We start from the raw sequence: 16,942 nt of genomic DNA, 5'->3' as shown, positions 1-16,942 counted from the left end.
CTCATCAACAAAGATTTTTAAAAGAAAGCAAATAAATATTATCATATTAATTAAGAATTACTAACTGGCATTATACCTCAAATTTTATTTCTGTTTTTAAAAGCAATCTTAATAGAAATAGGCCTAAGGGCTATGCTTATAAATATACTCATGAGCTTTTCTATAGTACCTGAGAAAAGAATTTCCAAAGACAGGCTGTAGAAACTATTTAATGATTATAGACTTTATTATTTTCATCATTTAGGAAGTCAGTATATGATGCTTGAAAATCAGCAAAAGATGCAACCTTGGATATGGTGGATGATTGATATTAGTTTTTATTTCATGAGGTAAATTGTAGAGCTCAGAACATCTGCCTCTTGTGAGGTATTATCTGTTTGTCTTGGTCTGCTGGTTTTACATTTTAAGACTCTGGTCTGCCAATGAATATGAACTTCCTGCTTTGAAATAGAATATTAAAGTACAGGTGAACCAAAAGCCATACAATAAATATAATGGGGTAGAATATATTTGCATGTATAATATTTCCTTTATTTTGATCAAAATGTATAACCGAAATAAAATATACTCGAAGTTAGAAGAGTGGCAGTTACTTTGCATATATAGCCAGATATAATTGTCTAGAGGTTTTAAACACAGATTTTGGTGTAGGTTTGAAATTTAATCTTAGAAATAGAATTTTTATATTACTAGAATTGAATGGATGACTTTTTAAAAACCTACCGCCCCACCCCCGTCCCGATTATAAAATTACGCTGTTCACCGTAGATAGTTTTTGAGAAATACAGTTTAAAGGCAGTAGCAATCACCTGAAATTATACCACTCAGAGATAGACCCGTTAAAGTTCTCATGTTTCCTTTCAGTTTTCTAATACCTTCAAGTTTTCACCACTTCAGTGGATACAAGAGTAAAAATTACTAATAATCACTGACTCTCGGTCTCTCTTGTTGAAGCAGTACTTCCTTATTTCATCTAATTATTTCTGGAAGTCTTCAGAGTATTTCCTAGAAACTCAATCTTCTCACACGTAACTCTCCTCTGTTCCTGTCTGGTTGATTTCCTTTGCTTAAAATGGTACCTGGAGGGTGGCGTCTTTAACTTCTGCTGCTGTCCTTGTCCAGGGTATGTCCTCTGATGTCAGAATTGCAAAATATGGGGCTGCAAAAGTAGTGCTGCATTTCTAGTAATCGTCACAGTGTTTTAAATCAAGCTGCTTTAAAGTGTAGACAATGACTTTTCTAATTTTGTGTCACACAAGTATGTCCTGGTATCCTAGCCTCCTTTACGGAAACCACTTGAGCCTTTTCCTGTAGCATTTTTCTCCACAGAGTCTAGTCTAGAGTCCAAGGATCAGCATGACTCAGACCACATGGTATCCTCCCATTCAGGACCACCAGTCCCAAACCTTGACACAGTCTATTCCTCTGGCCTTCCTCAGCTACCTCTGAATCTGAGCACAAGGTCAAGGTGGAGACATTTCCTTATTTTAATGTATTCATTTTAAACAGAAATGATATCTAGGGAGTATAATGCAGAGTTAGAGTGTGGGCTCCTGAGTCACCATTCTAGTGTGTAAATGAGTGCCTCAGCACCTAAAAAGTCTATGTGTTTTGGGAAAATGGCTGGGTGATTGGATAGTTTCAAATTCCATGTTCCTTATTTACTACTCTGTAACCTTAGGATCACTTATCAGAAAGATGCGTCTCAGTTTTTTCACTCCATAAAATGCTGATAGTTTCTTCAAGGGCTGTTGTAAAGATTCAGTTAAGATTAAGCATATAAAAAACTCTAAGCACAGTGTCTGACACATGACGTAAATGCTCAGAGAATTTTAACCAACTTTCTTATGTCTTGCTTTTATTGTGTAGCAGTGTTTTGTGAGCATTTTCCTGTGTCATTAGATTTCAAAAAATGGTTTTTTTTCATGGCAGGTATAGCTGTATGACGATAGCTTTTTAGAATTGATGGGAGTTTGGTGATCAACCGAAGAAATCTCAGAGTTGATGGTAGAACCATTAAAGTTGTTACCTTTATTTGTTAGTATAATTCTGGGTGAAAAAACAACGAACCTGCACTTTCACCTTAGAGTTTTTCGGTTTCCATATGGTTTAGTGATGTAGTGATGGCTGAAACCATGTCACTCTATTTTTATCTGTGGTATTATCATCTAGGCTTTTCTAGCGAGTTCACAATTGTTATGGAGGGATAAAGGGGACCCTGACAGTGTCAGAGATAAAGAAAAGCCTTTTTCTAATCGTTTATTTCTCTTTGACAGTTTCAGCTTTTTTACTTTTAGTTTATGGGAATGTTTTTTCCAATGTTTACAGTTTATTTTCATTATCAGGACATTTTACTTATTTTAAACAGTAAAATATTAAAGTTTGACAGTGTGCAAAAACGTTTCTTGCTTTTTATTTCATTTTAATCCTTATTATAATCCTTTGGGATTTACAAATGAAAAAACTCAAATGGGCAAACAGCTAGGAAGGGATGGTCCTAGACTTTAATCTGAATTCAGGTTTTCTGATTCCTAGTTTAGTCCTCTTAGGGAGGTAGCATGGTTAGTGGAAAGAAAATTAGTTTTAGGATCAGTAGGGTATGAAATAGTTTTCCTACGTAGTAAATATGTTGCTTTGACAAGTTGTTTCTTTGAAACTGTGAGGTAAGACAGTATCTATCTTAGGAAGTTAGTTTTGAGAGTAAATTAACAAATGTCAAGATAGGGCATATTTTAGTGTTTCCCATCTTAGTATAATTTACACTATTTGGTACCCTCTCAAAAAAGGCTAGCAAAGATCTGTTATCCGTGAATTATTAACAAAATGTCACATTTAATAAATATTGAGTCTTGAATGTCTCATTTATAGAATGTTAAGGCTGAATTTTTTAGTTTTAAAATGTAATAGTTCAGGTTTCATGTGGCAGCTGCACGCTTGATCTTAGCCAAAAGGCCGAGAAGCGATCATGTGGCAGCTTCATAACCAAGTATCTTTAAAAAAACCAACGGTATTAAGATAAAATTCACATACCTATTTAAAGTATACAGCTGACGGGTTTGAGTACATTCATTGATTTTAGAACATTTCATCACTCCAAAAAGAAACCCTGTACCTATCAGCAGTTCCTCTGCATTTCCTACCAGTCCCTCCCCCCAGCCCTATGCACATGTCAGTATCTTTTCTGTCTTTAGAGAGTGGCTTATTTTGGACATTTCATGTACATGAATTGTATATATGTGGTCCTTTGTTCCTGGCGTATTTTACTTAGAATATTTTCAAGGTTCATCTGTGTTGTAGCTTGTGTCCGTACTTTTATTTTTCTGTCCAAATCATATTCTGTTGTATGAATATACCAAATTTTATTAATGCATTCATCCACTGATGGATATTTGAGTTGTTTCTGCTTTTTTGGTTGTTAGGAATAATATTGTGAATAGTAGTTATTTTTTTGTGGACAAAATTTTTTTAGGGGGGAGGCCAATATCTTGGAGTGGAATTGCTGGATCACATAGTATCTATGTTTAAGCTTTTGAGCAAATACCAGACCATTTTCTAAGGTGGCTGCAATATTACATTTCCTCCAGCAGCATATGAGGGTTCATTTCTCTGCATCCTTGCTAATACTTGTTGTTATCTGTCTTTTGTAGTATAGTTATCATAGTAACTGTGGAGTGATATTTCATTGTGCTTTTGACTTGCATGTCTCTGATAGCTAATGATATTGAGCATCTTTTCATGTGTTCATTAACCATTTGTAAATTTCTCTTATAGAAATGTGTATTCAGATCCTTTGCCTATTATGTAATTGGGTTATTTGTCTTTTTTAAAAAAAATGAGTTGTAGGGATTTTTTATTCTGGACACCAGTCCATTAGCTATTATTATTATTATTATTATTATTATTATTATTATTATTATTATTTTGTCTTTTTGCCATTTCTTGGGCCGCTTTTGCAGCATATGGAGGTTCCCAGGCTAGGGGTCCAATCAGAGCTGTAGCTGCCGGCCTACGCCAGAGCCACAGCAACTTGGGATCCTATCCTCGTCTGCAACCTACACCACAGCTCATGGCAATGGCAGATCCTCAACCCACTGAGCGACGCCCGGTTTGAACCCACAACCTCCTGGTTCCTAGTCGGATTCGTTAACCACTGAGCCATGATGGGAACTCCAGCAATTATTTGGTTTACAAATATTTTCCAGCATTCACTCCACTCTAGTTTTATCAAGGTAGAGGGTGGTATTGTCCTGAGAAGGAAAATTAATACCTGGATAATTTAAATAATTAATTTGGTACTTCAGAAATTGGCTGTAGAAAAAGACGTTTGCAAATATTGAACATTTCATAAACTCTTAAAAAGCTGGGTCTATTTTTTCCTTTAATACATGTATAGGCATACTTGTTTTATTGGGCTTTGCCTTACTGCATTTTTTTTTTTTTTTACAAATTCAAGGTTTTGTGGCCACTGTGCATTGAACAGGTCTTTTGGTGTCATTTTTCTAAGCATTCACTCACTTCATGTCATGTGTCACATTCTGGTAATTCTCACAGTATTTCAAACTTTTTCATCATCATTGTTATATTTGTTATGGTGATCTGTGTTCAGTCATCTTTGATGTTACTGTTTTAATTGTTTGAGGGTGCCACAAACTGCACTCATATAAGATGTCAAACTTAATAGATGGTTTGTTGTGACTGCTTCATTGCCTGGCTTTTCCCCATCTCTCTCCCTCTCCCTGGGCCTCCCTATCTCCTAAGACACAACAATGTTGAAATTAAGCCAATTAATAGCCCTATAGTGGCCTCCAATTGTTCAAGTGAAAGGAAGAGTTACATGTCTCTCACTTTAAATCAAAGGCTAGATAATTAAGCTTAATGGGGAAGGCATGTAGAAAGCTGAGATAGGAGTTTATATTGTGGCTCAGGGGTTAATGAACCTGACTAGTATCCATGAGGACGTGGGTTTGACCTCTCACCTTGCTCAGTGGGTTAAGGATCTGGTGTTGCTGTGAGCTATGGTGCAGGATGCAGACTCAGCTTGGATGTGGCATGGCTTTGGCCAGCATCTGTAGCTCCGATTAGACCTCTAGCCTGGGAACTTCATATGCCACGGGTGTGGCCCTAAGAAGACAGAAAAAAAAAGAAAGCTGAGATAGGAGGAAAACTAGGCCTCCTGTGCCATTTAGCCCACTTGTTAATGTAAAAGAAGAGTTCTTGAAGGAAAGTAAGGTGATACTTCAGTGAACACATGAAGAGAGAGCGAAACAGTTTTGTTGCTGATGTGGGTAACGTTTTAGTGGTCTAGAGAGAAGACCAAACCAGCCACAACATGACCTTAAACCAAAGCTAACCCAGAGCAAGGCCCTAATTCTCTTCAATTCTGTGAAGATTGAAAGAGGTAAGGAAGCTGCCCAAGAAAAATTTGAAGCTAGCAGAGATTGGTCCTTGAGGTTTAAGGAAAGAAACCATCTCCATAACATGAAGATGAAGCAGCAAGTACTGGTGTAGAAGCTGCTGCAAGTTACGCAGAAGATGATATATATATATATATATATATATATATATATATATATATACACACACACACATAAAATTTGGTATATTCATGAAGGTGGCTACACTAAAGAATAGATTTTCAGTAAAGACAAAACAGTGTTATGTTGGAAAAAGATCCAGTCTAGAACTTTTATAGCGAAGAGCAGTCAGTGCCTGGCTTCAAATCTTCAAAGGACGGGCTAACTCTCTTAGAGGCTAATGCAGCTAGTGACTCTTAAGTTGAAGCCAGTGCTCATTATGAAAATCCTAGGACTCTTAAGAATTATGCTAAAATCTACTCTGTGTTCTATAAATGGAACCACAAAACCTGCATAGCATCTTTTCTGCAGCCCATGGTATCAAGGGGTAATTTTGATATTGATTTTTGAGTTTTATCATGTAAGAAATACATCCCATTAAGACTATAGCTACCATAGGTAATGATTCATCTGATGGATCTGGGCAAAGTAAATAAATTGAAAACCTTCTGGAAAGGATTCACCATTCTACTATTACGAACATTTGTGATTCATGGAAAGAGGTCTAAATATCAACTTTATGATGAGTCCAGCCCTCATAGATGACTTTGAGGGGTTCAGGTCTTCACTGGAGGGAATCACTGTAGATGTGGTGGAGATAGCAAGAGAATTAGAATTAAAAGTGGGGCCTGAAGATGTGACTGAATTGTTGCAGTCTCCCAACACTTTGATAGGTTGCTTCCTATGAATGAGCACAGAATATGTTTTTTCGAGACGGGATCTACTCCTGGTGAAGGCGCTTTGAGGATGGTTGAAATGACAGCAAAAGGATTTAGAATATTATATAATGTATAAACTTATTTATAAAGCAGGGGCAGGATTTTGAGAGAATTGATTCTAATATTGAAAGAAGTCGTACTGTGGGTAAAATGCTGTCAAACAGCATTGCATGCTACAGAGAATTCCTTCCTGGAAGCCAGAGCCCTTCAGTAAGGCAAACTTCATTGTTGTCTTAATTTTAAGAAATGGCCACAATCACCCCAGTCTTTAGCAACCATGACCGTGATCAGTCAGCAGCCATCAAGATCAAGGCAAGACCCTCCACCAACAAAAAGATTGACTCACTGAAGGCTTAGATGATGGTTAGCATATTTTAGCAACAGAGTATTTTTAAATTTAGGTATGTACATTTCTTTTAGACATAATGCTATTGCATACTTAGTAGACTACGGTATAATGTAATCATTACTTGTATATGCTCTGGGAAAGCAAAAAATTCTTGTGATTCTCTTTATTGTGATACTTTATTGTGGTAGTCTGGAACTGAACCCACAGTATCTCCAAGGTATAATGAAGCTGATTTTCCTTAAGTGAATAAAAACAAATATGTCTATAAAGTGGATATACCCTGCAATTCAGAAGACTTAAACTTTATAGAAAATCCGTAGGCTCAGTTAATGTAGCATGAACATTTAATATTAATATTCTAATTGAATTCATCAGAATTTGATAAATGTCAGGGTCTTTAATTCTCAAAATTCTAAACTATGCTTTTCATTTTGAGTTATCTAAGGAATATATTTTCCAGTACCAATCCTACTTTAAAATTGAGACAATCCAAATTATAGGGAAAAAAAGAAAAACTTAACTGACATGACCATTTCTTTGAGAATATTGTCATGGTTTTACATCAAGGTTAAGTGTTTTCCTCTAAAATTTTTAGACTTCATTATTCTTAAATTCCTTGTTTTATTGTTGGTTTTATGAACCTATATATCAGTTTTGTATGTATATGACTTAAGAGCCCATGGGCTGTAAACGATGCAAGTATATTCTTTTTCATCCTTGTTTTGGGTATGTAACTATGATTTCAAGTAAAACTATTCCAAGAGTTATGTATGTGTTGGATACAGGTAGCTAGTTCTTCATTTTATGAACGCTTGTAAAATTCAAAGCTGTAGATGAGGGTTTCTTTCATTCTTTGCTGTGAGGCATTCTGGGATGTCGATGATACCATGTCTCTGCTCACTGATCGCAGAGCATCCCTTCCCCACAATTGTGAAACCAGAAAGTATCCCTAATTGCCAAATGTTTTTTCCTGGGGAACAAAATTTTCCTCAGTTGAGAACTGCTGCTTATTAGATAAAGGCATTGTGAAATGAATTTTATCATTATATACTCAACTTTTAATTTTGACAGGGATAAAATTGACCCATTTCAGTGTGCTGTGTGTTTTCTTTTTTTGAGCATTATCAGGTCTAGGTACTAAATATTTAGTAGGTGGTCAGGAAGAAGCTGAAGAGAGAAGCAGGGTGGCAGTGTGGCAGAGGAGATTTAAACAATGAGACCTTGGGGAAACGAACTGTTGAGATTGCTAGCACAGTGCTGAGAGTGTGGTAGGTACTCGTGTTTGAACCTCTCCATATCTAGGATCTCTTAAATTGAGCAGAGCCTTTTGTTTGCACATATTGTGAAAGATAACTTGGAAGGCTCACCACTTTGTTCTGTGTAGAAATGATTAAATTTCTTTGTAATTAATAGTGTTTGAAAACTTCAAGTGGCCTGAATGTACAGACTGTTCCTAGGTTGTTCGGTGACTCAGCCAGGTTGCTTAAGAGACTATGAAAAATAAAGGTCGTCAATCAGTTGAATTAATAAGCTTCTAGGTTTTATTTATTTATTTATTTATTTATTTTTAATTTGCTTTTTAGGGTGACACCTGCGGCATATGGAGGTTCCCAGGCTAGGGGTCCAGTCGGAGCTATAGCCACAGGCCTACGCCACAGTCACAGCCTACACCACAGCTCACAGCAATGCTGGATCCTTAACCCACTGAGTGAGGCCAGGGATTGAACCCACAATCTCATGGTTCCTAGTCGGATTAGTTTCCACTGTGCCACGACAGGAACTCATTATTATTATTATTATAACTTGTATGCTTCTCTATAACAAGAATTCGGAACCTGTCCCTGGGGGCTCTTTTTATATATCTTACACATTCCTTATGCCCCCAAACAGTTGCAGTGGAAAGAGAGTAGACTACCATAGGAGATACAGATAAGTGGATTTTCAAAGTGTTTAGCTTATTGGTACTCAGGGTTGATTGTCAGCATTGCAGAAATTGCTCAAATGAAAAGAGGGGTTTAAGAAGGAGGTTTTTTTCCAGTTACTAGTGGAAGGAAGGAATTCTTGCCTCTGACCAGCTTAATACATTCTACTATTTAAATCTTCTAAATTGAAAAATTCTGATACTACTTTTGAACATCTCATGTGATTCAGTCTTAAAATAGTTAGAAAATTCTGTTAAAAATTGGAAATTCATGGCTCTTTCCTTGGACTAAGTTTTGGCTTAAAATGACTCATTATTTGAATAATTCCTTCTCTGGGTCCTTTTTAGGCTTATTTTCTTGTCTGTGTGTGTGTGTGTGTGTGTGTGTGTGTGTGTTTGTGTGTGTGTGTTTAATGTTGTCTGTGACCCACTCTGTTAAGACTGAGTAACCAAGAGTTTTCATTGCCAGCATGAGATCCTCTGACAGTATACATAACTTAGAGATCTTTGTTGATGCCCCGCCCCCCAGTTTTTCTGTATAGTTTGGAATGCAGTGCCTAGATTGTTCTCTCAGAAGGGACAGTAGAGTAGTGGCTGCTTGGCAAGACAAGTTGTTTAGCCCTCACCAAAATCACTGCCCTCGATCTGGCAGGCCAAGCTCAGTGGGTCCAAAGAGGCCTGCAGGCTTTCTAGGCCCAGCTGTCTTTCCTGAGATGGGGCTTATTATGAGTCATCCAAGCAGAGAGATGCTGAAGATGGTCTTGAGAGACAGGAGTTGAGCAAAGGAGAGAGGCTCTAAAGTACCCAGGGAAGATGTTAATGTCTGTGGTGGGATGACTGATCCAGTGGCTTAAGCTGGGCAGTCCTGGGGGAGGTTGCAGCTTTGAGAGAGCTATTCCTAGGGTCACAGAGGAGGGAGCGCTCGGGGGCAGGGAACTTTAACATCAGGGTGTTGTTCTTAAAGCCTAAAGGTTGATGATGATTCTAAAATGTAGATGTCCCTTAGTGTCCTATAGTCTCAGCAAATTACAGAGTAATGAAATATGAAAAGTGCAGAAGAACTAAAAGGTAGTTATAAAAAGAATTAGAAAGTTAAGAGGAGACTTAAAAAAAAAAACAACAAAGAAATACAGGGTAGAATAAAGACAAGGAAGTTGTTGCATTAAACCCTTTGTAATGACCCTATGAAGTAGGTGGGAGGTAAAATAAGTAAAAATAGGTAAAATAAAATGCAAAAAGAACTAGCTTAATGGAAAAGTGTGAATCTAGAAGTAAAGATAATGAAAATAGTTTTTAAATAAATAGAGCTGTTGACATAAATATAAAAATTTTAAAAATCATCACATTCTCTATTTTTTCATAACAGCGTTTGTCACAGTTGTAATTAAATAATTGTTAGGATAAGCGTTTGTTTAATGTATAGCTCCCCTCCTGGTTTGTAAGCTTCATCCTAACAGCAGCTATATCTTTCTTGTCTGCTTCAGTATTCCCAGAGCATAGCAGTGTGCTGGCAACATGTTTTTAGCAAGTTCTCTTTGGGTTAAAGTATGGAGAATGTTAATTTGCCTTAGAAGTTTTGTTATGTGAAATTAGACTTTAAGGTAAGGGACTAAAGAAAGACAAAAGACTTTTAAAAAAGAGAGCAAACTGGCATTCCCTGGTGGATTTAGTGTGTTAAGGATCCGGCCTTGTCACTGCCGTATCTCTGGTTGCTCTGCTGTGGTGCAGGTTCCATCTGATCCCTGGCCCAGGAACTTCTGCATGCCCTGGATGCAGCCAAAAAAAAAAAAAAGGGAGTAGGGAGTTCTCGTTGTGGCTCAGTAGTAATGAACTAGACTAGACCACCATCCATGAGGTTGAGGCGTTGCTGTGATCTGTGTCGTATGTCCCAGTCCTGGCTCAGATCTGGTGTTTGAGTGGCTGTGGTGTCGGCCGGCAGCTACAGCTTCAATTCTGAAGTTCCCCCTAGCCTGGGAACGTCCACATTGGGTGTGACCCTTAAAAAAAAAACCAGAGTAAACTACAGTAGGCTAGGAAGTAAAGCAGAACATTTAACAAATGCTTCAGCAATAAGAGATTCTTGATAATGTTGACTTTTCTGAATTTTATTATGAAACACTGATAATTATTTATTATTATTATTTTTTGTCTTTTGTCCTTTTAGGGCTGCACCCGGGGCATATGGGGCTAGGGGTCTAATGGGAGCTATAGCTGCCATCCTATGCCAGAGCCACAGCAAAGCCAGATCTGAGCCACGTCTGCAACCTACCACACAGCTCATGGCAATGCCAGGTCCTCAACCCACTGAGTGAGGCCAGGGATTGAATCCGAAACCTCATGGTTCCTTGTTGAATTCGTGAAACACCAATAATTAGGTGACAAAAGCAAACATGTGAGAGAAAACATGACAGGGAACCCAATGCTGCTCTCTCCTCCCCTTGGCCCTCACATGGGAGAGCTCCTGGAACTGAGGTCCTTTTGGGTCACGTTTTTATTTTTCCCCTTGGGGATAGTTCTCTTGTAGGCTCCACCCCCGCCTTTTTTTTTTTAATTATTGAGGTGAAATTAACATAACAAGATTAACCTTTTAAAGTGAACAGTTCAGTGGCATAATATGTTCAAAATGTTGTGCATCCCACCGTTATCACTATCTAATTCCAGAATGTTTTTATTACCCCACAATAAAAGCTGGTACCCTTAAACACTTATTTCCAGTTTCCCTCCCCTCAGCCCCTGGCAAGCAGCAAGCTTTCTGTCTTTATAGGTTGTCCCTGGCCTCTTTTTAAACTCGATCTGTTTGAGAGGGATATGCTATGGCCAAAAAGAAATTATTTGGTTTTAAAGGCTTAGATAGTACTAGGACTCAGAGTTTGATCTCTTTTAAATGTAAATCTATTTCTTTAATAGCATTTTCAAAGATTTTGTAAACACAAGTGGTATTTATGTGTATTTTATAATGAAACTTCATAATTCCCTTAATTCTTTAGCTTTCTATCCTAAAACTATATAATATATAATGACTATATTGATGGTTTCTTCTACTAACCTATGTAATTTGCACCTCTGTAGCATTTGTCTCTCTCTACTTTAAAACAGGTTTCAACTCCTGATTGACAACCACTGCATTAGAATCATTCCTCTTAAGAATTTGGCCTTCTCTTTCAGTAGAGACTGCTAATACATTATTTGTTGGAAATATCATTGAGTGTTAGAGGAGAATTGCTAAATCACTCAAGAAGCCTAGTCATTCATTGATTTTTTTTTTTTAAAATAATCATTCCCAAAACTGCTTTAAAATTTTTATCTTAGTTTTTAATTTTGATTTTTGGCAATACTTTCCTGCTTATTATGTAAGGGTCATTTCTTGTTTGGCTGTTATGCTAAAGGAATTCAGCTTGATTGCCTAATAGGAAGTAGTTTCATGGAAAAAGTAAATATAGTCATATGAGTTTTCCAGCATTACTGGAAACATTTGAACTGTTTTGAAGCACAAGGAATAAAGCATTCAGCAGTTGAAAAAAAAAGCAGAATTTATTTACACAAATTTCCATACTTTGATGTCTGAATAACTTAAGACAACTGTGTTCTGTTACCATGGAACTTATTGATAATAATTTAAATTATGTCTTCCTCTGCTTCTTGCCTCTGCCCTAAAAATTCTGTTTTCTCCAAGTGTGAAGGCTCTTTGGCCACTACTTAAATCATGTTATTTCTCATTAATCAATGTTAAGTCAGTTATATTTAAAATGGAATATTAGATTTGATTAAAAACTTACTTCAAAATAGATTTGTAGCGTACTTAAATGTTGTAGTTCTAATTATAAATTCCCTGTAGAGTTGAAAGTGACAGTTTTTAATCCCTTTTCAAATCACATCAGAAAAGAAAATACTTAGGGATAAACCTGATCAAGGAGGTGAAAGAATTGTATGCTGAGAACTACAAAACAATAAAGGAAATTGCAAATAATTGGAAGAAATGGAAAGATATTCCATACTCGTGAATTTGAAGAATTAAGTTTAAGATAGCCATACTACCCAAAGCAATCTACAGATTTAATAAAATTCCTATTGAATTACACATGACGTATTTTACAGAACTAGAACAAATAATCCTCAAATTTGTATGGAACCATAAAAGACCCAGAATTGCCAAAGTAATCCCGAAGAAAAAAAACAAAGCAGGGAGTATAACTTGTCCAGACTTCAGGCAATACTGCAAAGCTACAGTAATAAAAAAGGCGTGATATTGGCACAAAAGCAGACACGAATCAGTGGAACAGAATAGAGCCCAGAAATAAACCCATACACCTTTGGCCAATTAATCTTCCAAAGAGGAGGCAAGAATATGCAGTGGACACAGCTGTGTCTAAATCGGTGAAGTTAGAACCCATCATCACACCACACACAAAAGTAAACTCAAAATGACTTAAAGGACTTCAGCATAAGACAAGACCCAGTGAGACTCCTAGAAGAGAGCACAGGCACAGCATCCTCTGACATAAATTGTACCAGTGTTTTCTTAGGTCAGTCTCCCACGGCAATAAAAATAAAAGCAAAAATAAAACAAATGGGGTCTAGTCAAACTTAGAAGCTTTTGCACTGCAAAGGAAACCATAAACAAAAGAAGGAACACTGTATAGACTAGGAGAAAATATTTGCAAATGATGAGAGAACATCAAGGGATTACTTTCCAAAATATACAAGCAGCTTAAACGACTCAATGACAGAAAAATAACCCAATCAAAAACTAGGTGGAAGACCTAAATAGACATTTTTCTAAAGAAGACATAGAGCTGGCCAACAGGCACATGACAAGATGTTCCACATGGCTAATGATTAGAGAAAAGCAGATCAAAACTATAATGAGGTACTACCTAGTCAGAATGGTCATCATTAAAAAGTCCGCAAACTATAAATTCTGCAGAGGGTGTGGAGAGAAAAGGGAACCCTTTTGCACTGTTGGTGGGAATGTAAATTGGCACAGCCACTGTGGAGAACAGTATGGAGGTTCCTCAAATAACTAAAAGTAGGACTATATGATCAGCACTACCACTCCTGGGCATGTATCCAGACAGAATTATATCTCTGAAAAGATGCATGCACCCCAGTGATCATAGCAGCACTGTCTACAATAGCCAAGACATGGAAACAACCTCAATGTCCACTGAAGATGAATGAAGAAGATATTTGTGTGTGTGTGTGAACAATACTCAGCCATAAAAAATGACATACGCCATTTGCAGCAACATGGATGGACCTAGAGATTATCATGCTATGTGAAATAATTCAGAAAGAGAAAGACAAACACCATAGGATATCATTTAGTTGTGGAATCTAAAATAGGACACAAATGAACTGTTTACAAAACAGAAACATTCACAGACAGAGAGAACAGACTTGTGGTTGCCAAGGAGGTGGCAGAGGGATGGATTGGAAGTTTGGGATTAGCAGATGCAAACTGTTAGAGATAAACATCAAGGTCCTACCATGTAACACAGGGAACTATATATATTCACTATTCTGTAATAAACGATAAGAGGAAAGAATATGAAAAATAATATATGTATGTGTAACTGAATCACTTTGTAGTATACTAGAAACACAATGTTGTTAATCAACTATACTTCAATAAAATGCATTAAAAAAATGACTTTTTAAGGATTGTCTTGCCACAAGTCAGTTTTCTGATTTTACCTGTAACTAATTAAGTATAATTGGAGACAAAATTTTGAAAAAAATAAGATAGGGATGGTGGAAGCTAGCTAAAAGAGGGGAAATTTAATGTAATATTATTAGGTATTGTCAATTAAGTAATAGGGTTGAGAGATGGCATCTCAGCTGGTGTTTTCCTGGGCATAAATTATTTAATAAGGCCTTGGGAAGAAAGAAAATCCCATGAAGTGGTGCTTTGGCTGCTTCTCTGCATAGTAAAATTCAATTTCAGTTAATTCTGTTTCCAGAGCCATGGAAGAAGGAGATGAAGGCCATCCCTCTGTAATTTTTGGTACCTAAATTTTTCCTAAGTATAGATGGGGAGAGAAGTGTTATTAACATAATGTGCTTTTTATAAGAATACTGTGCTTTAGCTACTTCTCTCCCGTATGTGTTTGGAACGTATCTAATACATTTTAACCATTTTACTTATTTAGGGACTACGTTCGGAGTGAACTGGAGTCAGCCTATGAAGGACCCATGTATTTAGAACCCCTGTCCATGAATCGGTTTACCACAGCCTTAATAGGTAAGTTATTATAAAAAAAGGAAAAGTGTAGGTAGGAATGAACCAGTCTTAATTACTATGGTATAAAATTGGTGCACATGCAATACAAAAAAATATTGGAATACTCAAAGTTATTCTTGACTCTTTCAAAATATAGCCATTGTTAAATGTTGTATTTTCTTTCTTTCTTTCTTTCTTTCTTTTTTTTTTTTTGCTTTCTAGGGCTGCATCTACAGCATATGGAAGTTCCCAGGCTAGGTGTCAAATCGGAGCTATAGCTGCCGGTCTACATCTCAGCCACAGCAACTTAGGATCCGAGCTGCATCTGTGACCTACACCGCAGCTCATGGCAGTACCCTATCCTGACCCACTGAGCGAGGCCAGGGATTGAACTTGCATCCTCATAGATATTAGATTAGTTTCCGGTGTGCCACAATGGGAGCTCAAATGTTATATTTTCTTATTAGTCTTTTTCTCCCGTACATAGGTGTTTCTTATTTTACATGTTTGTAATCTCATATAGCCTGTACTTGCTTGTGTTTTGTTTAAGTATTTGGGAAGATTAGTTTTTAAATAAAGCTAATAATTACTTTGTAAGACTAAAATGTCTTAATGTTGTTTATTTTTGTTAAAAGCCTGATTGAAATATTCAGGTAGTGGGATGTTTAAAACAAAAGTGTTTGCTAGGACACTAACCATGCAGATATATTCCAAAGTGAATTTCCAGACGCTGCCATGCCAGAGCGGGAAAAAAGGAAGTGAGAGAAAACGTGTATGTGATTATTAAACTTACCCATGCAGAGGTTATTAAGAGTTTGAATGTTGGAGTTTAAAGGAGGATTTCTCTGGAGAGCTGTTTTCTCAGAATACCTCCCCAGCCTGTCACATTTAGGAAGTTAGTGGTGGACCATTTGGAGAGTCACATGGATTTTGTGGCTTAAAAGGGATAGTGCAGACTAGTATCTGATTTAGGCCTGCAAAATCTAGAGCTGCACCATTTGAAACAAGCCACAAGTAGCTCATGAGCACTTGAAATGTGACTAGTCCAAATTAAGGTGTACTGTAGTGTAAAATACCCGATTGCTCAAACTTCATACAAAAAAGATGCAAAATGTGTTGTTAAATTTTTTTTTTTTGTCTTTTTGCTATTTCTTGGGCCGCTCCCGCAGCATATGGAGGTTCCCAGGCTAGGGGTCTAATCGGAGCTGTAGCCACCGGCCTATGCCAGAGCCACAGCAATGCGGGATCCGAGCCCCGTCTGCAACCTACACCACAGGTCACGGCAATGCCGGATCGTCAACCCACTGAGCAAGGGCAGGGACCGAACCCGCAACCTCATGGTTCCCAGTGGGATTCGTCAACCACTGCGCCACAACGGGAACTCCGTTGTTAATTTTTTAATATAGATTGAATGTATGTGATCAATTGGGATATATTAGGTTAAATAGAATATACTGTTAATTATTTTTCCTTCTTTTTCCTTATAAAATGATGTTTCCAGAATATTAAACATTATATATGGTTACTATTATCATTCCAATCTGATGTAAAGGCCAACAGTGGGCTGACTGGCCTTTGGGTTTATGACTATGGGGTCAGAATTCTTGTGGGATTCTCCTGTATCATCTAATATTTGTAGGCAAAGGATGTTAGTTTGCTGTGGACTAGATGAGGGCCCCAAGAGTCTATGGGATTGCCTTAGGTCCTTCCAGGAGGCCCCTTTAAAGGATGAGGAGATTTAACAAGGATTGAACTTCCAGATTCCCAGGAGCTGAGGAAAGAACCAAAAACAGCCAGAGGAGGGTACGTAACAAACATCAAGGGTACTGCAGGTGAGAGATCCATGGTGATAGGAGCAGTCAGAAGAATTCTTAAAAAATGCCCCAGAGAAAGGAGATCTGTTGTAAACGCTCCAACTCCAGGGAGCACCAACGCCTTATTTTAAAAACTTAGTGGAGTAAGTGTTCCCTATTTCCCCCTTCTCCTTACTCTCTGCCCGCTTCAGTCAGTCAGGAAGAGCATGAGGTTGTGCTGGCAGAAAAAGAGGAAGAAGTTTGTTGTAACCTCTTCACTCCCTCTCACAATTACAGCTTTTCTCTGATGCCATAGGAGGCCGAGCTAGAGTAGAGGAAAAGCCACAACTTTATTTTATTTTATTTC

At 37.4% G+C, this 16,942-nt stretch overlaps 1 protein-coding gene across 2 annotated transcripts in view; it reads left to right on the top strand.

Moving 5' to 3' along the window:
* Nucleotides 1–16,942, top strand: part of RNF145 (ring finger protein 145) — a 63,013-nt gene that overhangs the window by 15,767 nt on the left and 30,304 nt on the right. For both annotated transcript variants that reach the window (XM_047779217.1, XM_047779249.1), the window contains exon 4: nt 14,712–14,803. In XM_047779217.1, the coding sequence (XP_047635173.1) occupies nt 14,712–14,803 (92 nt within the window). The remainder of the gene's footprint in view (nt 1–14,711; nt 14,804–16,942) is intronic.

Source organism: Phacochoerus africanus, chromosome 1, assembly GCF_016906955.1.
Source record: "Phacochoerus africanus isolate WHEZ1 chromosome 1, ROS_Pafr_v1, whole genome shotgun sequence".
NCBI lineage: Eukaryota > Metazoa > Chordata > Mammalia > Artiodactyla > Suidae > Phacochoerus > Phacochoerus africanus.
This window is presented reverse-complemented; position numbering and strand designations above follow the sequence as displayed.